General features: G+C 36.1%; 1 protein-coding gene across 2 annotated transcripts in view; it reads right to left on the reverse strand.

The window, feature by feature from the left end:
• Nucleotides 1–26747, reverse strand: part of CDH9 (cadherin 9) — a 100571-nt gene that overhangs the window by 44717 nt on the left and 29107 nt on the right. Inside the window, exons 2-3 of one of the 2 annotated variants that reach the window (XM_030042063.1) lie at nucleotides 25243–25558; nucleotides 732–1026 (exon numbers count right to left, since the gene is read on the reverse strand). In XM_030042063.1, the coding sequence (XP_029897923.1) occupies nucleotides 732–1026; nucleotides 25243–25473 (526 nt within the window). In that variant the 5' untranslated portion in view covers nucleotides 25474–25558. Of the gene's footprint in view, nucleotides 1–731; nucleotides 1053–25242; nucleotides 25559–26747 lie in introns of those variants that run through there. The other variant, XM_030042064.1, reaches the window with a different exon arrangement.

Genomic DNA, 26747 nt, shown 5'->3' on the forward strand with positions numbered 1-26747 from the left:
CTGTCACTCCACATTTTTACTTTTCAGTGCAACAGTTGTGAATATCTGTAAGTTTTTATCCATGAAGAAAAATATTTTTTAAACAAAAAGATTTATTTTTTTGGGGAAGGGCTTCATTAAAAAAAAAACAAAACAGACAAGTCCATATTAAAAAAAAAACACCACCACCAACTACTAATATTGATACCAAAGAGAAAAAATAATTAACAATAAAGAAAGAAACAAACCCAGAAACAAACAAACAAGCAACCAAACCCAAACAAATTTTTAGGTATTTGTAGGAACACATTTTGCAGCATTTTGACACATTAATTGATTTATATACTTACGTGCTTAAAGTTGTTTGTGTCTAAAGGTACAGAAATGTTTGGTAAATTAGACTTTACAAATACAAGGAGGATATATTTTATGCAAGTGATATTCTCAGCTGTGGCAGAACTATGTAGTAACTGATAAGACAACCATATATGCTACATTCCTTGATGGTTCCGGTGGGCTTAAAAGAGTAAAGAGTAGCTTATAGTGTGGAAAAAGGATTAAAAAGTGGATGAAGATGAAACAAAAAAAATAAAAGCAGAAACCAATCATTTATGATACATTACTGGCAACAAAAATTGCTCCATGGATATTCACAGAAGCTAGTATTAAGTGCCTCAAACAATAAATTACTTGTAAGTTCCAAATCAACTCAAACCCATTTGTATTTTACATAAGGATAAGTTTTTACCTACCAACTCCAGACATCTCCGGAATACTGGCGGTGTACATGTCCTTGGTGAATTTTGGTTCATTGTCATTGATATCGTGGATTTTAATGATAAATTCAGACTCTGGCTCCACTTGTCTTCCCGTTTTTCTGTCTATAGCCTTGGCACGTAGCACATACAGGGATTTTTCTTCTCTGTCCAATTTCTTTGCAGCATGAATATCTCCTGTATTTTCATCTATAATGAACAGACTGCCAGCCCCATCTCCTGTTAATATGTATTTTAAATTTCCATCTCCTTTATCTTGGTCAGTGTGTAGCTTCAGGGAGGTAGAAAAGAAGAATTCTATAAATATATGTATTGTTAATACAGACCAAATCATTCAGCATATATGAATAAGTCTGTACAATCTTGACTATAATTGGGGTCAGTAGTGGTTATCTTCTGTTTCACTGTTGGAAAAATTGCAAATTTGAGACTCAGTCATACACAAAAAATAGCTCTAAACAAACTCAAAAGGACACAGGGGGATGTAGAAGGTATTGGAGTAGCATTTAAAATGACCAACTTAAAACAAAAAAATGATATTTCTTTGAGTAGTCTGTCCGGAAACTACCAGAAGTCTGCTTTTTTGAAGATGGAGGGGTGAAAACCTCCCAAGTTTCCATTTGCAAAATAACACTTGTCCTCCCATTTATTGATTGCTGATAAGGCAACCAGTTACCTTGTAACAACATAGAAGAAATGGGTTTTAAGGGTTATAGCTTCTGAACTTCCCAAAATCACCTATAAGTGTTCTGATTTAAGCAACTTGTGTTTCTAGTTTTCTATTCATTTTTTTTTTTTTTTTTTTTTTTTTTCCTCTTTAGGAACATCTTACCTCAGTTAATTACTTCCTTCCTTCTAGTCCTCTCCATGAAGGAGAAATAATTTTCAAGAACACTAGGAGGTAAATTTTCAAAGCATCAAGTCAGGTTGAGCAGTCCTTTTCCTCCTACACCTCTTCATAAGAGTTCAAAACTCTATCCCTGTGAACTTACAGGCACTGATTAGTTTGCCATATAGCACCATTATGAAAAAGTGCCTAAAACCAAAGCCAAAGCAAGCCATTGAAGCTGAGCCAGGCACTAGAAATTCTCACATAATACTCTTTTTTGGAAGTCTATTCCACTAATTTCATTTACGGGGACCCACAGTTGCTTTTTATGAGCATCTGTAGTATATTTTCCTCAGATATATGCTTACAGTCACATCTGACCACAGATCAGTGACCTGAGTGTTTTTCAAATGTAAACAGAAAGAATCTTATCCCAGCATATTTTTGATTTCTCTGAGTAGAAAAATATAGTATATTGTCCACCTGAGAAAATATTGTTCAGTATCAGTAAAGGTATTAATCTAGATAGTCACTAGAGCCAGATAAGTTATTTTATGCCACTTCTTTCCTTGTTTCTGTATTCCTGCCAGTGTTTATCTCCATGTTTCATAGCTGAGCCATTGCATCTTTTTATTACTCCACCTGTATGAAGGGTGATTGTGGCAGACTTTGTTAAATTTCTTCACTTTGATTTTTTCCTCTAGTCTAACACTGTAGCCTAACACTAGTCACCAAATATGATCTGATTATTGTTATGGTCTCTTAAAGGTAAGACTGGATGAGATGACTATCCAAACAGTTTTAGCACTTAATATATTCGGTGTATATCTGTAATAAATATCTGTGAAAATTCTTAAGGATCGCATACAATAGGTTGAAAGAATTATATACAACATTCACAAAACACTCAGAAAAAAGTCCCTGTCAACTTGCCAACTCTACAGATAATACAGAGAAAATAAACATTGTATGGGTATCTTGACACAGAATGTGGAGCATTATGTAGTCAATATACAAAGTTCATTAAAAGTATTTGACTCTTATTTTCATATTTGATCTTATTTTCATATTTGATTCTTATTTTCAGGAAAAAAAAAAGTAGACTTATTTATATGACAAGTACAAAATAGAGTGTATTTCTTTCAGTCAGATGATTCTGTCTTGTGCCACATAGGACAGTTTCCTGTCCCTAAGAAGCAGTGCACATTCATTCTTGTTGAGATATTCCTCACCTTGTGGCATAAATATAGCTTCTTTTTTCTTAAAGGTAGAAGCTTTTTAAAATATGCCAAATAAGAATCAGACCTCAGGACTGATGACTAGCACCTGAACCTAGTTTTCTCATGAAGACAAGCCAGCTTCCTTTTGAGTCTTGAAAACATCCAAGTACCTGTTATGATGCCCTGTGTCGTTAACATGCCTCCTTAACATCCTCAGCCAGCCAGCTGTGGGAGCAGCCAGAGCAAGAGCCCTGTCTCGGATCATGGTGAGGGATCAATCCCATAGGTCAGGAGAAGGGAAATCACTTAACGTAAGGAGTTAGGGAGGTTAGAGCCTCCCTGAAGCTAGTGTCCTTTCTCAACACTGAATATAAGGAAGTACTTCTCAATTCTCACATGGTAAGTCACCACTGACTAATCAGTAGTTTGTTAAACTGTTTATAGTACTAACATTAGTCATGTAAGTGCTTACATTAGACATGTAAGTTCTCAGACGTGGAGTAGCTGCACATTCTGTCCTGTATTTACAAAGTTACTTTTTGTATTTTTGAAATAATTTCCATCGGTCTCCCTGGAGCTTTTGGTTTTTTTCCTGCACATGTATATACTCCAACACACATTGTTATTGATACAAATTTATTTAACTTGCTTATCGTTATATGAATTAAACTAGACCCTGGCCCACAGGTATTATCTCCATAGTAGCCTGCCTGGCAGACTGCAAAGAAAGAAACTTAATTTACAGGAGCCCTGGTCTTTAATTGTCAGGACTGCTATGCATGGGAGGAGTGTAATATGTCCAGAGACACTAGAAGTTTCCCACTTTAAAAACAGACAGCCGTTACTGAAACAAAATATCTCACAGTTCTGAACTGGAAAATAAAAGAAAGAAGGGGGCAGGGGGTAGAATGAGATTTTTGTATTGTTTGTCTTGATTTAGAACAAAAAACTTTTGTTTGAACTTTTTCTTAGTTTAAATAGGAACCTATTGTATATGTGAAATCTTATTAGAAATAATAAGTACATAAAATGCATTTTATTGGAAGTTATATATGGAATGTCATTTTAATATAATTTTATTTGAAAGTGTGGTAATAATGTAGTTCATATTTGAAAATCTTCTAAATGTTTTTCCCGGGCATTTCTGCTACCTAAAGAATCTTTCAGAGACTATAAACTGACTTAGAGTTAGCACTTCACTTACTAAGACTGCAAATTTTGCTATTTGAAATTTTTTATTCCTACAAACCCTTTCTAGACTTGGTGAGCTGGTCACCTGCTGAAAAGAGGTCCTGTATACTACAAGAAGACAGATGCAGATAAGTAGCAGAGATCCAGGCTTGGATTAAATAGTTAGCTTGCCAAACTCATTTTGATTATTCATGTGAGCAACTCTGCTGGTAATCCAGGGTCAACAACCTCTTGAAATGGGATGACGATAAGCAAGTAGTCGGAGCAGTGATCTTTTCTGTGCTAACAAGTGGTTCTGGAAAAAAATCACATCTTTCCATTGCCATTCCCTTACCCTACTCCTCAACTATACAAAGACCCTCAGAGAATAGGTTAATTTATTTCATTTGTCTGTTCAAACTATCGACAATGATGTCAGGTAGCTCAAACTGTGATGGGTATTTGAAGCTTCCTACTTATCTCATGTTTCTACCAAATGATAAACAGAATTTTCTAGCATGATAAATTTAGGAATAGATTGTGATTTCCTAGCAATGAAGAGTTCCACCTCCTATTACCAATTTACTATAAGCAAGATCACTTGACGTACAGTTGCAAACTATCACTTATTCCACACGTAACAATTTCTAATTCCTACGTATGTTTTGTTTTGCACTTCGCGTTTGAGGAATTTTCATTAATCTGTGAAGTAATTTTTCAACATCATAGTTTGGGGAAAAAAAAAAGGAACCATTTTCTTATTTAAGACTAAATAAAGCAAAAACATTATTCAGCATCTTATAGAAATAAAATACTAGTTGTGTAAAACAGAACAATCAAACCATTCTTTCACTATATTAGAGTTATATAATTGCAAAACATGCTTTTAATTTATGAGACAGAGTAGCTCCACATAAGATTGTAGATGTTTATGCAAGATAAGTATAGGGACATATACATTTATAAAAAGATATTGCAATTTAATTTTGACCAATCTATATTGTGTTTCTTTATGACTAGTAATCTTCTATAAACTTAAATATTTTGAATTTATAATATAAAATATGATTTCAGCTTTTCAAATTTTAATTTTCCTACAGAAAGCCTACAGAAAATTGCCTACAGAAAATCACATGAAAAAATGTGGTGTGTTATAATAAGTTTACAAAATATCATGCCCTTTATTCACTAAAACCAAGGAATGAGAGCAGAGGAATTTTCTAAATCCTATTTCCAGTTTTAGTAAATAGTTTTACATACAAAATACTTTGTGCATTTTTTTTTTTAATTAGTAAACTGTTTATGTGTAAAGGAGGCTCAGATGTTCAAACTGGAAAAATAGTATTCATACATTTGATCTGAGGTAATCTTTGACTGCTTTGGTTTCCCTCTACATTTTACAGACTCAGCAGGTCTTGGGAGGTCCACCATTTACTATCAGCAGAAAGTAATTCCTGTTGAAATATTTTGGTTTGTTTTACTGTACATGTTCCTTTTTCTCTATTTGGGGTAGGGTAGCTTAACAGGCAAAAACTCTGTATGGGTGGAAAATGAACTTGTCAAATGTGTTCTTCCTCATATCATAAATTTTTCATTCTGCAATTTCTGTGAAGAGCTAGCAGGTCAGAGGAGAACCATGAAATACTTTGATAAAGGAAAGCAAGCAAACAAACAAAAAACCCCCAAACCATCTAATATATTAGATTACTCAGTATATAGTGACGACACCGATAACAAATGCCATCCCTATTCCATTCAATATCCAGCATCAACCCCTCTGAAACAGGTTGGAATGAAGACATAACTTAGAAGATGCACTGCACTATCTTGATTTCATAATATTTTTTTGCACACACTTCTTTTTCTGTAGTCTTCTGTGTGGCTGGCTAAAGATGTTCTCAACACAACTTTTCCTGAGCATCATCAGAGACAAAGACATTGGTAATGGTTATGGGAGTGACAATAAGCTATTTATGTAACAATATATGTCTTATAAATATGTGCATATATATAAATGCTGTCTCAATCTTTTTTCTTTATTTACATAGGGAAAGTGTGCATCTTAGATTAGCCTGTCTTCCAGTTCTGTCAAACTGAATTTTTATGTGATGTGATAATTGAGATCTTGATGTTCTCAAAAGAAATCTTGACATTAATTTACATGCGTCCCTGTTACTGTAATTTCCAATAAGTAAATGAGTAGGCAAACAACAGATTATCTTAGATTTCTGTAGCATAGTTCTATTTCCCCTAAATTAAGTACCTTGCTCCTTTGGCTTATGCCTCACCCTCATGTAGCACTCAGTATTTATCAGTAAATGGTGATTATAACACCGTGTTATAACTGCCTTGTTTCAGGAAGTATTTTGTTTGACTACGCATTCTTATTATGTCCAAGGCTAATCCATAACTTCTCTCAAAACTGCTATTATTATACACAGTAGAGAAGATACCAGCGTTCTTTGGAGGGAAAAGGTATCTCATAAATTATCAAGTTCGGGAATTGGTATGGAATGGCAAAACAAAAAATAGAGGAAAAAGAAAAAAATGTTGCCTTAGAAGGGCCATGTTTAAAAGTACTTCATTGTTTCTTATTAATTCAATTTTAATTTACTAAATTTCCTGTAAACTATGCAGCTGATCTGGTTCTCAGATCTTTGTAATAGAGAGTAACTCTTTTCAAGTTAGGCAGACATATAATCAATGGAAGAGGAGAGAATCAATGGACACAGTTAACAAGTTATATAGTGATATGAATGAATTTTCCCTATTTAGAAGTAAGAAATTGTCAGACTTCATTTAGATTTCATTTTATTTGCAATTTAGTTCTGTATGTCATGGTTTAACCCCAGCCAGCAACTAAGCACCACTCAGCCATTCACTCACTCTCTCCCCACCAAGTGGGATGGTGGAGAGAATCGGAAAAAAAAAAAAAAAAAAGTAAAACTTGTGGGTTGAGATAAGAACAGTTTAATAGGGCAGAAAGGAAGAAAATAATAATAATAATAATAAAATGACAATAATAATAATAATGAAAGGATTGGAATATACAAAACATGTGATGCACAGTGCAATTGCTCACCTCTCACCAACCAATGCCCAGTTAGTTCCTGAGCAGCGATCTGCCTCCCGCTGGCGAATTCCCCCCAGTTTATATACTGGGCATGACGTCCCATGGTATGGAATACCCCTTTGGCCAGTTTGGGTCAGCTGCCCTGGCTGTGTCCCCTCCCAACTTCTTGTGCCCCTCCAGCCTTCTTGCTGGCTGGGCAAGAGAAGCTGAAAAACCCTTGACTTGGTCTAAACACTGCTTAGCAACAACTGAAAACATCAGTGTGTTATCAGCATTCTTCTCATACTGAACCCAAAACACAGCACTATACCAGCTACTAGAAAGAAAATTAACTCTATCCCAGCCAAAACCAGGACACTATGCAACTATTGATGCAGAAGAAAAGGGGAAAAAAGACCAAGATGAGCTACTTATGACTAGCAAGATTGTTATGAATAAATACAGTGAAAACATTTATTTCATTGCCTAAATTTAGAAAAGAGGTATGATCTCTCTTGTGGAGAGGGTTAGTGGAAAGGAAGGATGAAGACACACAAAGGAGAGGGTAGATCCATATTTACATTGTGGTAGGTACTGTACTAATGCTTACAACTTGGATGGTTTACAGTGTGCCTCTGTATTGTGGTATAGAAAAAGGGCTATTACTATGGATTTCTTACCTCCACTGCCTCCATCCACGCAGTTGTCTCTAGCAGAGGATATCCCATGATCTTCTGTCTCAGACCCTATTTGCCTGTAAATGCCTTCTAGAAAGTGTGAACAATATTCTTTCCTTATGTTTTAAGTGAAGATATGTTGGGGGATTATTGTCAAATGAACTCTTTTTAGTGTCACTAAATTGGTAGATCTCCATATTTTAGTGGGAGATGAAGACTATGCTGATTTCCACATTGTTGTGGTGAAACTAGTACCAGAACACAAGCGAACCTCTTCAAGGGTATGTGAAGGATACAGGATTGCATGGAGCTGCAATCACAGCTAGAACGCAGATGTGCATGGGAGGGGCAAAGTGCATACATACAGAGTAAATTTTAAAGTGAGAAATCTTTTTTTTTTTTCATATGTATCATAACCTTACTAGATAGATAGGCAGGTGTTTGATATCTGAGCTGGAGGACAAGTGAATTCATGGGCATGCCCAGTCCCACGCCCAAACCCCTGAAACTCCAAACTCTCTAACATCCTGGTCACACATTAGAGAGAGCAGAGGCTCTGTCCCAGCTGGTTTTATTTGCTCTCCTCAAACCAAGACAGGGAGGAATGGGAGGAAGATGCAAAACTGGGTCTTTTCTTGCCATGGGGAAGCAGTTCTGGGTCCCACAGGTTAGATACAGCTATGGCATGTTACTTTTCCTCCTGTGTTCACTGTCAACAACATTGCCTTGTATATTGCGCAATACTGCACTTGGTTGTTCATCCTTACTTGCTATTTACAGTTGTGTATAAGTAGAAGTAAGAAGTTCTTTGAGCAAAAGTCCTACAAATTACATTAGAAAATTTTAATGTCCTTACAGTATTCTTTTAATTAATCCTGTAGAATTGTGGAGGTATTTTCATAATTTCTGTAAATTTGCTATGGTATTTTAAAGAGCTTAATTCCTCTTTCACATTGTAGTTACGTGAAGCAATTTCTAAGCAATTTACTCTGTTATTTCTTTCCACCTTCACCACTAAAGTTCGATTGTATTTATATTTACACAAAACATTGAAAATGCTAATGGGAAGATTGTGTATGCCTGTATATGCATTTTAGATGTTTGAAGCTGTAGCCTATTGCATGCTCTTTGTTAATTTTGTCTGGAATAGGGTTCTGTTTCAATGTGTGTAATTCAAAGGTCTTTCTTAAAGGAGGACATTGGGGTTCACTTGATTTTTTTTTTTTCTTCCTGTTGCTGGAGGCATAACAATAAAAACATAAAGTGTCAATGGTGCTAGTTATTTTGGTTTCAGGCTATCACAAGCCAGCAGGGGAAAATTGGAAGCTATAAAAGACAAAGATGTTTTTTCCCCCCTGTGAAAATGAAACCTGAACCAAGAGTTATATTGGTATTGTCTTTTCAGTCCAAATGTATTTCTATTTAAGGTTTTGCTAAACTGTAACGCAGCTGTCCAAACACATCTCTGTTCTTTTTATATTTCATGTGCAATTTATGCTTCAGATGGAAAACATTCCCTCTCCCGCCAAAAATTCTGTATGTTCAGCCTCTTAGCTCCTGGTACAGTTAACGTGCTTTCCACACACCAGTCACAAGTTCACCTCTACTTACAAAGTCTTTTCCTTGCGTTTACCTTTCATACCATTGCTTTCTTTATGGCTTAAGGCAAAAGACTCAAGCCATGTATAGCTTCAGATTGAAAAACTTTTCCATAAAATTAACATAACGAAGCATTATATTAATAGTTTGACAGCTAGAAAATGTTGAGTTTTGGCTGTAATATATCCAGACCTACTGGCTCTGGAAAATGTTTAGGGAAACCATAGTAGACTGTACATGGCATAAAAGATCAACTTGGCAAAGTGTCATTAACTGTCAGATTTAGTATGATTCTTTCAAATATGCTTATGTCTTCTTAAATGTGAAAGCAATAAGCATAAACAGTAAACAATGGGAAGGAACAGGGAAGCATAAGCTATGCAGATGTGTCCGAAGTGACCCTTTCTGAAGTTAGAGGAAAAAAAGAAAATTTCTGTACTGTTAGGATTCCTCAAACTTCTTTTAATGACAGTTTCTAGCTAAAGCTCCTGAGCTGAGGGAAGAAACATGTAAAATACAGAAAAACACAAGCTCATGTGTATGTTACTTTTACAAAGCCATGTGCCTATTTATATCAAATTTCTATTCATATATGGTGATTGTACTATGCTATTTATTCGGAAGCTGTGGCACAAAACCAGATTGAGTTTTCCAAGTCTGCCCAATATGTATTAAAGCACAAATTGATTTGACCCCAGGAAACTTGACTGTAATTATCACTGTAAGCTTACTCCAAGTAAAGAAGGTTATGCATATAGAGGTGGGAAAGAACACAGTATTTGTGAAGAAGGATGGATGAGTATTACCTCAAACAAAATAAATTAATTCATACTAAAAATGCAAGAAGTGTACTTGAAATAAGAGCTTGTAGCATCCCAGCCAACCCTAAAATCTTACAGAAAATACATTGAGTGCTAGTGACAGGTAGGATATTAACCAGTGCCCCCACTGTATGATTTCAGACCTTTGTGAGATTTACAGCAGCTAAGATACAGCTCCAATAGCAGCTCAGCCAATATTCTCCTTCATTAGCATTTTAACAAATTAAAAACTCTAAACATATCTTAATAACTGCAGTAGTTCTTTGGCGTGGATTGCCGTGGCAGTATCTGCATTGCTTTAATTTTCTATTTATGTGTGTTTAATCAAAAGTTTTATATATGTGCTAAATGGCAATGTATTTACCTGACTTGAATTTCTGACATCAGCACAAACTTCTTAATTAAACAACCAAACTCTGTGTGTGATGGTAACCTAAGTGACTGTATATTAAACAAGCAAATGACATTTACTTTTCTTATCTTCTGTTTTCCAGCATCTGGTTCTTGTGTTCAGCTGCCTATTGTTACAAATTCTCTAGGGAATGATATTGTGAAAAACACTGCTGACATCAGCTGCAGGTGCTGATTTTGACTTAGTAGGTAAGGGTAAATCTGGTTTTCATTCAGGAAGGGTGCAGCAGAATTCTTAGTAGTCTTTCGGTTCTGCTGATACAAACACAACATAGGGAAATTCATTCCCTCCATGTACATCTCCCCAAACCTTGGGTGGAGTCCTGGAAACCAGAGCTGTTTACTTAAGTACCTCCTTCACCTGCATACCTTCTACATCTCCTGTGTCCTATATGTTAGGTTGTCATCAAATCTGGAAAAGTGGTTGCATTCTTACTTCTGCACAAAGAATTGGATTTCAGAGCCCACAGAATTTCTTTGTTTGTTTGCCTCTCTCTATTCTCCAAATCAACAGCTGGGTTGCAGGTTTCCAGCCTGATGAAAAGAGCCAAACTGGTTTTTTTTACGCTTTGTCATACCCTGTCATTTTGCTGTTCCATAACATGAGATACAGGTTTACAGGAAGTGACTGTAGTCATCAATTATGTCCACAGGTCAGAAATTATCACATCATAACATCAAGCACTGTCACTTTAATCAATCCCTGAAACAGGTGGTACATCCATCATTATTTTAAAGGCTTCACAATAAGAAAGGATATTTTTCTCAGAGATTTTTTTCTCTCACCAGAAACTTCTGAGTGAAATCTGTCTGTGTGTGTGATATGTCTTGCTGTTTCGTAGGTACTCAAAATGCACTGTGGTTCCAAAAGATGTGCACACAGATAAGCAGGAATAAAAGCTCTGGCCCTGGAAGCAACATGAGTTCATCATATGTATGGATTATCTCTTACCCTCCACAGAACTAACTGATCTGGGCTCAGCTCTACACTAATAAGCATATAAGAAATACTCTAGGAGGCGAGACCAATGGTTTGTCTAGCCAAGTACTTTATCTCAGAAGCAATAGGAGATGCTGGTCTGAGAGAGCATGCAAGACTGGCCACTGTAATTTTTGCTTCTTCTACACTCCCTACTCCCCGGGCCCCAGCATCTACAACTGCCAGTTTAGAATAGGGATGTTAGCAGGACCTGGGTGGGGGAGTCGTTTTGGTTTTTTTTATGAATCTGATGTCCCTGAACTTGTCTAATTACTCATTGCCCTAACTTTGGACAAGTACTGCATTGACTGAAGTTATACTGAACTGACCGATGTTATACTGTTTTCAGTTGTGGGCCATCCACAATGATCTGAAGAATACATCTGTAACAGGAGTATTTTACTACTTTTAACCACAATTTTATGTGTATATATACATATATGTATGTATACTTGTAGATGGATGTCTACAGATCAAGACAATATTTTTCGGAAAGTCATACAGCATAATGCAAGAGTAATAAAGTAAGATGTTGAGATGTGAGGCAATATGATCAAAGAGTCTTTTTTGGCCTAAAATATGTAAACAGGCTTCCAGATTTGCAATACCAAACAAACAAATCCAGACTGTAGGCCTGCTGAGTCAAAGGAAGCAGATTCCAAAATGTGCATTTTTCCTAAGCTGTTCAACTACATGTTGTTTCCAGAAATATTCAAAATATTTTAAGTTATTTGCTACCCTTAAAACATATTTGCTTTTACATGAATGCATTTCAAACCTAAAAAGTGATGATTTTGAGTTCCATGCTTATTGATTCACAACAATCTCTACAACAAAGCTTCAAATCACAATTTTAAAAATGCTTTTTTCCTAAGATCCTGCTTTGCAAACTGATAAGCTAATTATTTTGTTGCACATCTCACAGGATGTGTACACATCTCACAAGAAAAAATCTGTTCGTTCCTCAATACCCATTTCAGAATGTGGTTGTTAAATGGTGACTCTTTAAATACCTCAAATATTTATCTAAAACTAAATTTTCAAATGAACAGTAGCGGAAGGTAGGTAAGGTCATTGCATGATTTAAAGCATCACTAAGGTCCTTTGCTACTGCTTATTTATTGATAAAGTTAATCAAACAAAAAAGAAGAACATAGGCTGAAATTAATTTAAAGTATTATGCTGTTTCTCTATTCTGCAGACTGTATTGGAAGTGTAAATCGTAATAGCAACCAAAGGGTACTCAGTGAAAGTATATTGTAGAGTTGCCCATCTTGTGCCTTCCTCAGTCTGAGTGCAATTCCCTGCCCCGCGCCTGCTCCAAGACACATAGGTGCATGCCCAACTCTTCTCTGAGAAGCAGATTCCTGAAGGCAGGTATATCGAAGCATAAGGTTTGAAATCAGGATGGGGCATATTAAGCACCAGGTCTTGAATCTGTGTTGTGATAATGTACCTTCCTAAGTGAAGCTATTGTTTCAAGAAGAGTATGCTGAAAACCAGTAGTTAGGAAAGAAATACATAGGATCATTTTTTGCTTTTTCTTATTTGTCACTGATTTTATATTTATTGAAATTTGCATTACCTACTTGTATGGTTCTTTCAAATCTTGTTTCAAAACACCATCTTTGAAAGGCCACCACTGTAATGACGGTAAAGACAAGGCGGTGGCTGGAATAGTTATCAAAACAGCTTAATTATTTTCCTGGCACAACAGAACCTGGTAAGTGTAATGCCATTTGGAGGGGGGCCTGAGATGGGCTTCAGGTTCCACATAAACCACAAGCTGATTGTACCTGTCTGATTAAGCACGAAGACTGGGGCTGTGAGAGCCAGGATAAGGCTGCCTGGGGCTTCAGATGAAAACTCCGTGAAAGAGAAGTAGTGCCTAGAGAAGCCAAAGCATAAGACCCAAACCAAGCATACAGTATTGCTTCATCAAGGGTATGATTAATAGCTGAATCTGCAAGCTGATCAGGTGAAGTGACATTAATATGGAGATGTTAGGCAATATAGGAGTTATTTAAGAGGGTTTAGTTTGGTTTGGGTTTTTTTTTTTGGTTTGGTTTTTTTTTTTTTTAATGAAAAAGAAGCCTAGCAGAAGGTGCAAAAAGGATGAGTTGAACTAATGTTAGTTTAACAGCATGGATAGTCAAAGTGTTTACATCTGGTTAAAGCAGATAAAAATCTGAATGTAGCAAAGCTAATTTTGTGTTAGCTTTATGAAAAAAAAGGAGATTGGGGGGGGAACTGGAATCTTCAATGCTGACTGTCTACATCTTTTGCTGAAATTAATTTTTGTCCAAAGAATTACTTTGTACTTTGGAGAAGCACACAGCACACAAAATAATACTGGATTTTTTTTGCTAATTATCCTATGACTTCATCTGGAGTAAAATGTTGACCATGGCCTCGTTGACCATTTGGAGATAGGTTTTAAGATAGAACTTGAGATTTTGCTAATATTCAAAATAAGGGATCAGGAGGGCTCTTTTTTCCAACGGCTTTCACTCTTGATGTGTGCTGTCCTTGATCTCTTCAAATAGATAAGCCTTGCCATTATGCTGAATTTGTCCCTGTGCAGTGGCTATTGAGTTCTGCATCTAACTGTTGTTGGCTGGCTCTGTGACCTCGTATCACTGTTTCAGCAACTCTGCTGAAGTTTTCTCCTCAGAAAAACAGATATTATGTCATTGCCTGCCTCACCATAGGTACTGTTCATTTAATATAAAATACTTTGATATATTTTGTTGAATGGCACTTATGGAAGTGGAAATTATTATTAATACTCATAGCATCATCATTAAAAGGTTTTATTTATCCTTTTCTCTTTTATCCTCATCAGAGATCAACATCATGAAGAGAAAACAATGTTTTTTATATATATACATACATATATATACTTATAAATATTCTTATAGATTTTAGAAGCATACAATGATTTTAAACTGTGGGCTTTTTTATTCTTTTTCTTTTACTCACTTTGAAGTTAGACCAGATTTAGCCACCTGAAGTACAAAGATAATTAATTGCAGTACCTCTAATAGAATGAAAACAGAATGGGTCATTCCTGTTGCCTTCCATTAACAGTATTTTTGAAGGACTAAAGAATTTCTTCTGGGATAGATTCAAAATTTGCCCTTCACTTCATGCCTTTCTGCATGTGATTCTAAATCTTTCATATGGAATGGGTGGGAATCAGACCGTGACCTCTTCTACTTCACAGTTACTAGCCTGTACAGAGGTGAATGTATTTTCATGTTCTGTGAAACTTAGAGAGACAGTTAAAAAAATCTTTTAATTATTTATTTTGCTTTCTTGCAACAACCCCGCTTCCATTTGCTTCACCAACAATATACATAGAAATACTTGCTTCCATGACAAATTCCTCTTTACATTAATTTTATTGTCCACACCATTTGTTTATATCTAATTAATATAGGTTTAAATTAAAAATAAATATACATAGTTATTTCTTTTAGTCACCTGTGTTACACAGAATATACAGTAACTTTTTCCTTTTTTTTTTTTTTTTAATTATTGATTTAAAGGATCTTTAGTCTCAGTGTTTTAAATGCAAATGCTGCAGTGGTAGAGAGACAAGGTAAGCAAATACTTTCTGTATTTTATTTTTCATTTGTTAATTCAGTCCTATCAGTCAGCTACCTGACCCAGTTATTTTTGAACATTTAATGCTCTGTTACCTCCTGGTATTTGACAGTGTTTATTCATCACAAATGCTTATTAAAAAGAAAAATATGCTTACTTCCACAATCCCTCTAAGACTGAACTATCAGAAAGGCACCATTTTTAAAGCTTGCATCAGTAGTTGCAACATTTTTAACAGTGTGATATAGTAGTGTTAATTCCACTTAAGCTGCATAGAAGTTGTAAACTAGAACTTTTTTATAAGAACCAAATTTGTTCTCAATATTTAGAAACTAAATTTATTTCAGGTCTTAATCAGAAATATGTAGCAACAGCTAAAAGTTCAAGGAGCAAAAATGGCTACAGGTGGTGACAACAATCACAAATTTGAAGTTAGGTAAATGCAATTTATGAATGCTTGAGAAGAAGTATAACAATATGCCACTTAATACTTCTGTGTTTGTCATTTTTATGCACTAGGAATGCATAGTTAAAGCAATCATTTATATCACAAATTCAAGCATTCAAACACTGTTCACCAAGTAGGTAGCTATTAAATATTTAGTTCTCTTTTTTCTCCTTTTCATAGTGTGTCCTGATTATCTTATTCAACCAAATACTTCCAAGCCCTGCTTTCAATCAAATGGCTGATTCATGGCTGTTTTCATGATATTCCAGAGCTTTTTTTGTAATATTGTGTGGGAACACCTCATACATAGACATGTTCTGAGGAAAAGCTTCATTAGACAAGTGCTGGCAATTGCATTTTACAGACAGAAAAAAATAAAGCAAAATGTACATAAAGCAAATATTCAATCAGATTTTATTAATGATTATTTCCAGCATCACTAATTATTTTTATGGCAGGGTTTGGGCTACAACTTTACTCTTGTATCTGAATCAACCATTCCAAAGACCTCTTTGAGATTTTGTTAAGAGTTCTACAACTTAAACAGAGGGGAATTGAGGTCATTTCTCCTTAGGTTCCCTCTATGGAAATGGAGAACACATAAAAAGAATTTCTCTTCAGTTAAGGCTAAAACTCATTTAATATTATGAGCCTGATTGTCATTTCCTCACACTCCCAATTTGACAAAAATGGTATGATGGCTTCCATCCAAAATGGGCATTGTTGTCCCTGAAATGTGAAGCAAGATAGGAAGGAATTTATAACTTCTCAAACGTTCATGGAGGCTGGAATGCTTTCTCACTCTTTTCATTACACTCTGCTGTGTAAAAACAGAAAAGAGATTTCAGCAGAGTTTCTTGACCATGGATTGATGTAAGAGAGAGCAGAAGTTAGCCCAGTATGTTTATGTTGCTACAGCAATGCATACAGCAAGGATTTGACTGTAGTTATGTATTTCTATAACTGATAAGAGATCACAGATTCCTCTTTTGATTGATACCCAGCATAGTGTTAAATTGACTGATTACATTGGCTAGACTAACATATTTTTCAGTTTCTAGAAGGCTGAAATGTATGATGATTTCTGCAATGGACAGGATTTGATGTATCAGACACGTACAGGAAGAAAAAACATGCTGTTCTTGACAGTTGCTTGTTGACAGCTCCTCTGTTTGTCTTCAGGGTGACTATTCATAAACCTTTCTCCAACAGACAAGATGTCGCACAATACCACCCTCTGATGCAGTCAAATTGCCCTTTCTAAGTAGTCACATACTGATTTGCTCTGATGGGTTTTGCACTCTTTTTATCACCAGGTTGGCAGGTACCGGTAAACCAAAATATAGTCAAAATACTTGCCCTCTTCAGAATCGCTCCCATAATGTAATCAATGCAATAAATATACAACATCATGAAAAGTATCTTGTGAAATACATTTTCCTCACCCTCCCACCTTTTCATGCACAATAAATGATTGCCTGATAACAGATAATGATAGGTCTGCAGATTGCCACTAGTCTAATCTTCTCTTCCCACAGGCTTAAAACTGCAAGGCTGAGAAATACCAGCCTATGAAGTGGTAATAAGAAGAGAGGGCTATTCTATGAATAACAATTACCTATTGTGGCAGGTTCCTGAGCCAGCTAGATCTTTTAGGCAGAGCTGCTTAGGCCTTTTCACATAGGGAGCTTGCCAAGACCAAGAGGCTTTTAAGCTCAGAAAAGCCAGTTTTTATTAAAATGAAAATGGTATTTTAAATGGCAACTGGAAATTACCACTGGAGACAGAAGACAACTCTAGTCTTCGTGCCCACTTTGTCTTTAAATCAGGTGGTTTTACTTCAAGCCTCGGTTTTCTTTAGCTTGTCAGCACCCTCCATCCCAGCAAACTCCACAGGGGGGACCTCCGTGGGCCCCAGAACCCCGTTACTGTTGTCCTGGCCCACCCACAGGTGCCCTGAGCATGCTCAGGAGATCCCCGCAGAAGGGGAGCTGTGACTAAGCAAAGAGCAAGCGCTGTGGTGAACAATAAACTAGACTCCACATAGTACCCTTTGCTGCTATGTTGGGTATCTGGTGAGTGTAATTTTTCCACACCTGAGAGGAGAAGCATGGCAGGGAAAAGGGAAAAGAATTGGGGAATTATTATTGTTTTGCTTTTATTGAATTGTCTCGTATTGGCTTTGGCTTTGAAAGTAGCTGGGTAATTTTTCAGATGCCTGTATCTATGCTGTGGATGAAGTTGTCACTTAGCCTTGCTAAATTCTTAAAAATTATCTTGAAAATTCTCCTTTTTCAGTTAAACACAAAGGCTCTTTAAAGGCACATAGTTGGCAGCTTTCTGCTTTTTTTTTTTAACTTGAAAATCATTGTGTATTGGATGTTCTGTCTCAGGAGAGGAGAGGAGAGGAAAGAGGAAGGGAAAAGGGAAGGAAAAGGGAAAGGGAAGAGTTTTGAATAAACAGCTTGAGGATTCCCTCATTTCTTATGTCTTTGGGTTTATTCTTGGTTTAGTTTTGCTTTTCACAAGCAGTTGAGCTGATTTAGCATTTGAACTTGAAAAATTCACACAGAATCCTTGAAAACAGAAGAGACAGAGGCCAAAAGAGATAATCTGTGCCATCCTTCTGCCTCCAGGAAGAATCAGTGTGGACTTTCTGGCACATAGTTTTTTAGTTTGTCATGAAAACCTACAGTATCAAGATAATCCTGTTTCTCTGAGTGATCTTTACCTAGTACTTCACTGTATTGACCGTATTTACCATCAAAAACTTCTTCCTGATGTTGAATGTAAATCAACCTTATGACACTACGAACCCAACTTCTTGCCCTGAACATGACAAGAACTTGAGATTATTTTTTTAGCACTCTTTTATGTAGTTGAATACACAGAAGCTGTCAGATCTCATGACAGCTGCTCTATCTGTACCAAACAATGCCAACTCACTCTTGTTATTCATGTATTTGAAGTCTCTGATCATTGCAGTTGTTTTCAGACATTAATCTTTATTTTGTGAAATATGATGTCCAACTTTGATTGCAAAATTCTAGCTTAGGCCTATCATTGCAATGTAACATGCAAGGTATTTCTTATTTAAACTGTCTAAATCTGGGATATACATGTTGTGATTAGACCTCTTCACTATTTTTGAAACATCAATTAAAAACGTATGTAGGTTGTCAGAAATGAGCTGCTGTCCTTTCTCCCAAAGAAAAAAGTCTTATTGTTTTTGGAAGATGTCACGTTTGTCTTTCAACATTTTCTTCCCTGGCCCTCCAGCCTTCTTTCTAAAAGCAGCAATAAAATTTTATTGAAAACTTTGGGTTTTACTATTTTTTGACAAAAAAAATTTTCCTTCCAGCAATTTTTCAATAAGGTTTACGACGGAAGCCTTCAGAAAGTAAGTTATTTTTAAACAAGTAAAGCTATGGCTCTTCATCGGTATTTGTAGTTAAGTTATGCACGTATCTGGAGACCGGGACTTGTGGCATTTTTTTTAACCTTTTTTTTCTTGGTTTGCCTGTTTCCATTTTAGATTTATTTTGGGGATTCATCTGCCTAGAGATATGGCTGCTTGAAATTAGATCAAATGTTTGTTGAAAAAATGTGCTAACTGAAGAATGCAATGTAAGTGGAGATAATTTATTAATTTATTAATTTTAGAATCAAATAGGTTTTATGTTTCTTATTTTTAAAAATATTGGTCAGACTCTTTTTCTTATCTCTTTGATCTTTCCTGTCCTTATGGCTTTTTTCGTTTCTGTTTTGATACATCGTAATTTCTGCAGTATTCATTCAAAGACAAGGAGAAACTTGGGGACCGAGAGAGGAAAGTAAAGACAAAAGGATGAGACCCAGGAGACCCCACTAATTTTTCTTCTTTTATTTAATCTTAAAATACTGATTTTACTTTAAGAGCAGAGATTCTAATTAAAATATGTTATTAAATCTTCTTCAAATCTGTGTTTTAAAAGATGGCTTTGGGATATAGCACATGCTAGATGGAACATGTTAAGAATGTGACAAAATCTTCCCCCAGTTGAATTACACTTCTAAATGACTATATGTCAGCAACATATGATTGTTTATGATTCTGTTGGTTTTTTGAAACTTATCATACTGCTAAGACAAAAGATGTCAAAGAAACACGCTGGTTTTAGCAACATTTAGGTGCTGTACTGAATGCAACAGCTTTTCAAATGAGACAAGTGGGTTGCATCTTTAACAAAGTGGAGGGCACACTTGAAACACTGAAAGGATAGTGCACCTGTATGTTCTGTCATCCTAAGAATAGGTGGTTCTTAAACTGACTCTGTGGAGGGAAAATAACAAATGCTGTAAAGAAATCCTTATGGATTAATTGCATAAATTGATTAAAGGCACAAGTGAAAAAGTAAGTTGTCTCACATACTCTAAAGGCAAGATTAAGATAAAATTCAGTACATAAAGAAAACAATATTAGATAATTAATAAAAAAAATTTTTTCAGCAGATGTTATGTGGCAGATATATGCTGTACCCCGCCCCCCTGAAAAATAAAACAAAACAAACCGTTCCCCCGTAAAAACCCACCCTCTGAGTATTTTTCTTCTCACTTTATACTTCTTAGTAAGACACACAGGCAAGTGTCATGAATCAAACTCACTGGTTAACTGGAGGTAGAACAGGGGTTTTTTTTTTAGTTTACATCCAATTTAAATGATGCTTATGATATGCAAAACTTAATTTATTTTTATGGAAGTTACAAAACAGAAGGTTATTCACGAAGCAGCTAAGTTTGAGCAGTGTCAGTTCTTTTTTATTTGATTTTGTATTTCCCCCCTTAATAAGAAAAAGAAAGGTTGCAGGTGGTGTACAAAAGTGGTTTTGTTGCTGTTGTTTGTTTATTGTTTTTAAAAGCTGGGTTATGACAAGTGTTCGATTTGAGTCTAACATACATTGCATGGAAATTCACACATTATCTGCCCATCAAGATTAGCAGCCTTTGATTAGCAAAGTGCCTGTTTGATATAGGGAGAGACTAGCTTTCATGTAAAAAATGTACTCGAGTGACTTAAAGGAAGGAAAATCTCTTGTCTCTTGAAATCACTTTGCAAAGCATAAAGGACTACGGTTTTCAAAATGGCTGATGATTCTGATTAGGCCTGTTTCTTCCCACCTAGGGATGTTTCATAATACTGGAGTTAAAGAGGTGGGATATTTGGCATTTTGCACAACTGATGCCCATTCAGTGGTTATCAGGTAAGTTATTTAGGAATGGAGACACATAAAATCAGTATTAACTTTGGAATATAAAACTAATTATCCCTAAAGGGCTACTTGGTTAGAGCCTTCTGTGCGTTTTATTAGCTTTTTCTTTAATTAATGAACATCATCCCCATCAACATTTTAATACTTCCTAAATTGCATGTCTTTTTTTTTTTTTAGATTATTATCTCTTTGGATTGTTTGTTTAGGAAGTAGGTAAATTTGGTAGGATTTTCTCATAGAAGGTCAGTGGTTTAGATTTAATTTCTTGGTTTCTGCATGGGGCTTAAAGTTAGTAGCAGCTGAGAAGTTGGATCTATGGCCCCTCCCTAGTGAAAGAAAAGGACATCCCAGAAACCAAGGAATACAACAGTATGCTATACAGTCAGGTGTTTTATTTTCTCAACCCCTTCATATTTCACAGACAAAATGCCAGTTGTTTCTTTTCCTTTAAAAAGAAACTTCTCTCAAACATTTAACTCTGAATGTTATAGTGTAATCCACTTTTTTGTGAATTCTTAGTAGGCAGAAGGAATTTTACAGTTCCCCTTACTACATCCTCTGAAAATTCCTCACACTGATGATCTCACTGAGATAGTCAACAATCACACCAGGCAACAGGCATCTTGAAAGAATATGGTCATTTTTACGTTTTAGAAATTTTTAGGGTTTTTTCCTTGGCCAAATTTTTAAACAGGGCTCTGTGATACTGCTTACCTTACCTGTGCCTGACTAAATATTTCAGCTGCAAACTCTCCAGAGCAAAGCTTTTCTCCTTATCCAATTTTTATACAACACCTAGCATGATGGAGCCACTGGTTTCTGTAAGCATTTCCTGAATATAATTTAAAAGGATAAGAAATGAAAGGATGTTGTAAGCAGGTCTTGCATTGTTGCAGGTACGAGTAATAGGACCTAACAAATTTATAGACTTCCTATGCACTTATTTTTTATGCATGCACCAGTATATGAGACAGATGGGTCCTCTGAGTTGGAAGAAGAAAAGAAAGATGAGTGATAGATATACTGTAGGTTGTCTGGATTTACTTTTGACTCCCATCACATTAGCAAGGCAGTTGTTCTGCATATATGCCCTGTCCCTGAAGGGTGGTTTGTCATTTAGGTCTGTTCTTTGAATAATTTCCTTACTACAATTTTTCTAGCCATCAAGTCTTTTGGCAGCTGTTGAATGCTAACTTCCTTTGCTCATCAAACAATATTTTCTATTTCTGCTAAGTGCATTAGATGCACTTACTGGTCTCCATTTTATGTCACCTATCATCACTACCACAGCCTTTGTCTAAAAGCTATCTAACTATAATTGGGAACATAAGCTCTGTTCTAGCTGTTCGGAGTCCATTAACACCATGTTACCCCCGTTAGCAGTCTGGGAGCCATGCACCAGGTTTGTGTGGAGTTGGGCTTTTCATCTACCTTACAAGTACACCAGAGCTCTTTTTTAGTTACTTCTTGTCACAGGGTGAAACCTACCCACAAGCACCACTCAGATAAATGAGACCGTGATTGCATCTTCCGCTCTAACTGCTTAGATTGGTTTGGTATGTGCAGGAAAGAAACAAAAAATCTGGGATGATGGAGCTGTTAACCACTTTCCATTCTTGGAAGATATTTGGGAAGGAGACCAGAGGGTGAGAGTAGCTGCAGTAACAACTGCTATTTGGCCTTAAATATGGGGAAAGTGATCATCCTGGGGCTACTTGGCTAGTAAGGCCATTGGCTGCTGACAATCTAATCTTAAAAAGTGCTACTTAAGATGGTATCACCTCAGATATGGGGGGAAAACTCCCTCCAGGAACCTCTGACACTGAGAGGGGCCTGAGCACAAGGCAGAAGTGCCCTTTTAGGGCCAGACTGCCAGCCAGGACTTGGACAGTCCAGTGGCCAAAGCAAGTGTCCAGTTCCCCTGGGTCCTGCTGCTGGTCTAAACTGGGCTGGGGGGGTGAGCGGCGGGAGTGAGAAGTGTGAAGATGTCACACAATAGCTCTCCATCCCATGTACCCATCCTTCTTCATAAATAAATTTTATCCCTTTATGTCACACCGAGTGATCCTACCCCACTGGCAATAACAGAATGCACTCATAATAAAATAAAGCATCAACAAAGTAGCATCACTAACAAAACACAAACAATGACCTAACAGATTAAAGTTGTTTGAAAATTGAACTAGGGAGGAAAAACTGATTTTTTAGTATTATGGCTATGATCCCTTAGAAGTTTCTCTGCTGATAAAGTTTCTTAATTCAGTTTATTTAATTTTTAGGATAACATTTATTATTCTACTCCAGTAATCCATCTGCCTGTGCATATCCATATTAAAGAGGGACTGGATAAGAATACTGGCTATGAACTAGTCCCCATGGGTTGGAATAAAAGTGCTCTCTCTTCACACATACCAGTTTGCTAATTACCATCACTTTGAGCAGGAGAATACTAAACCTGAGATTTAAGCCTTTCTCAGAATAATATTGTTCAAAAAAATTGTTGCTTTAAAAAAAAAAAAAAAAAAATCCTTAGCTGACTTCTTGTTTTAACAGCTCCCTCTTGGTGCTGCATGTCACATGTACCTAGGATAATCTGAACTAACTTAAATGGATTTACTGTGGGTTTATACCACTGAGGACAGAACTACGATCATTTTGTCAGGTCATAAACTGTTCTAAAGTTAATGCAACCACATGGAGTTTATCCCTTCAATCCAACTCCATCTCTTTGGAACACAGGGTAATATTTGGGGCGATTTCCATCTGTTTAGAGATCAATAATGCTGACCTCTCCCTCAGGGCCTCTGTACAATGTTTTGCAGTAAAATGTGAAAAATCTCCACATGTTATCTGAGTTGTAAGAAATGAATCATCTCAGATCCAACTGCTGTATAGCCATTTGTTTTCCTTCCTGGACTTAGCTCTATGGTAATGAGGTCCAATGGCTTTTAGTTAGTTTGGAATAAGTGCAGAATAAGTTTGCATCTGTTGCAATATACCATGTAGGCATTCTTTCTGTGAAACAGAGATGGTGATGACAGTCTTGGTGTAAGCTTAATTTATTTGAGATTTAGAATGGCATATATGGTTTGGAGTCCATTCATCTATAGCAGCGGGACTGAAACTGGAATCAACTCTTATGTTTGATACTTGCTTCTCCTCTATGACAGCTTTCTATTTTTACAAAAAAAATATTTCTGTGAGTCTAGGTAGAACTTACGGCTATGAAGATCTATATTATTGTGTACGTTATTGTACGTTTTCTTTGCAAGTTTACTTAATACTAAAAGATACTTCCAACCAAATTTTTTTTCAGAAATCTTTCTATGCAGTTACTTTACTCTTTATTGGAAACCCCTTTGCCTACAACAAACCTTCCTATTTTACACACTGATAAATGCCTCTAGCAATAGGGTTATTGGCTCTCATCTTATTTCTGCTACTGCAAGTCAAAAATTCTGCTACATCTGCTACTGCAATATTCAAAAACATTTTGGGGTCTTTTAATTAAAAAAGTCTCAATCTGTTTGGTAATTAGGCACCAGAAAGTGAGAGAACTACCTGAAAATCCAAGATAGTGACAGCATTGTGGATGAATGACAGAAGCTGGAATGGACACTAATTAACTTAAGATATTAAGATAAACATTTTCTTAATTTGTAAGTCATTCTGGGTGGTTGTTGTCTGTATTCAAGGCCTCTACCAAGAATGCTTAGTTATACGAGACCACAAGGCACATCTGTGGATGGTGAGACACCACAAAGGGCTAAAAATCTGGAAATCTTTGAGTTGTGTGTTATCAGAAAAGGTAGGACTGCAGACAGCTGGAATTCAGAGGTACTGTTGTTGACAATAGCTGATGTAGATAGGTCTCAAAGAATGGAAAGTCTTTCAAGCCGTTTAGTAAAGATCTCAATTTACTGCAGAAATGATGAAAACCAGACTTTTTTTCTTCTCAAACACTTTATCCATACTGGGAATTGTGCATAGACAGCAATTTTATTATTAATAAATAGAATTCTATATTTCATTTGAGGAAGTACACATCCCAGTATACTGGCAAATGACACGAGGTAGATGAATGAAAGCATAACTTCTCTATTCCCTTATCTAATATTTATGTTTAACAGTTGAAAACTGGAAATGAGTCAGTGATAAACTTGCATGGGCATATGTAATAAGAAGTTGGAACATTTTAGTCTGAACAGTTTCCTATTTTTTTTTCACCAAATTACTTCATTTCTTCCACAACTTTGAACAGTCATGGAAGCCTCAGGTGGTCCATGACATGCTTTTTTTTTGACTTAAATGAGAAATTGGGATCATTGCTGTATAAAAAGCAAAATAACTGTGGAGAAGGAGGGAGAATACCAAGGCTGTCAGATGCATCACCTCTAAAGAATCCTTTAAACACAAGGCTTACCTTGCCCACATATTGAGTATCGGGACCTGTGTACTCCTCCAGCAAGAAAAATTGATTCCACATCCAACCACGCTTGGTACGGTGCAGTGTTTTTCCATCATTCTCTGACAGTCCTGTTATCCTTTCACTGCGTAAGTGCTTGTTAGTCCTTTTTTGGGATGGCATCATATGAATCGCATGAAACATACAGCTCCAAAGCAAAACTGTCAAGAAGGAGTAAGTCCTCATCATTTACAGAGATGCTGTTAGCCTCCACTCCTCTAATAATTCACTGGAACAAATTTTTCAAATATTATATTCCTCTTGCAAGTAGGACCTACAGAATGGAGAACAGTATTTCAGTAAGTTGCAATAATTTTGTTTCCCTAAGGCCATGGCCTTAGGGAAACAGGAATACCAATAGCCTAGTGATCATGACAATAACCCATGGAAATTGCATATAACCATAAAAATTACTCAGAGAGTTTTAAGTCAAGTTCTTTAATGTCTCCTTTATCTTCTTCTGTTTCACTCTCTCACACTGTATATCAACATTAATTTAAAACACAATCTGAGTAAAATACTTCTTCATCTGAAAACTTTAGCTACCAGCAGCATCGTGACACAATGAAACAGCCCAAATAGCAGACCTTCCAACGTAATCTCTCCCAGTTCAGCTCTCCTACTATCTCCTCAGAATTGTCTGCACATCCGAATTTTCTGTTACTTCATGATTAATACAAGCCCTCTCCCGCTTTGTTCCCAATTGTCCAGAGGATCTGCTTCTGTTTCTGCACAAAGGAACTCATAATATGAAAATTAAAGTATTATTGATGCCTTCAACAGATTCCTTATTCCAGAAGGAAAAAGTACTTATTAGATAAGTTTCAGTTCACAGGATTCCTGCTGGGGTTAACAAAATTCTGCATTCAGGACAGAATTCTGCATTATAATGCATTTTATTTTTTCCCCTCCTGAATGAATGGGAATTTTCATGATATAGAACCTTATTTTTGCCATTATTTTTCTGAGACTGGCACTGATGTTTTGTGTAGAAGTTTGTAAACAACATTTAATCAAAACCAAAGATTTTTTTTTTAAACCCATACTCTTTATTTGGCAGTACAGCTGAGCTGCCTGATGTCCCAGTCTTTTCCATAACCTGGGTTTCCTCTCAAGTCTGCTTTTGCTTTAACAAATCTTTAGCTGAGCTGTCATTGTATATTACAGAAAGCATAAGAAAACTATTTAGCAGCAGAAGTATCTTTTGCTTTGGGAATCCTAGTCCATGAACAGTGATAGTAGCATGAAGCCACAACACCCAGAAGTTTTAGAATACTGAAGTTCTGAAATTTTAAAAAAATATACATATCCATCCTCCTTTCTCCCACAACCCAACATTACCAGCAGGTACTTTCACTTTGTTTTTTTCAGGGGAGGGGAAGGGAGTCTTTTTCTGTATAAAAAGAGAGATTTTTTTGGAAATAAGATGCTTTTTGTGAAAATTATTAGTCAGTCGAGAACCA

Source organism: Aquila chrysaetos, chromosome 18, assembly GCF_900496995.4.
Source record: "Aquila chrysaetos chrysaetos chromosome 18, bAquChr1.4, whole genome shotgun sequence".
Lineage (NCBI taxonomy): Eukaryota > Metazoa > Chordata > Aves > Accipitriformes > Accipitridae > Aquila > Aquila chrysaetos.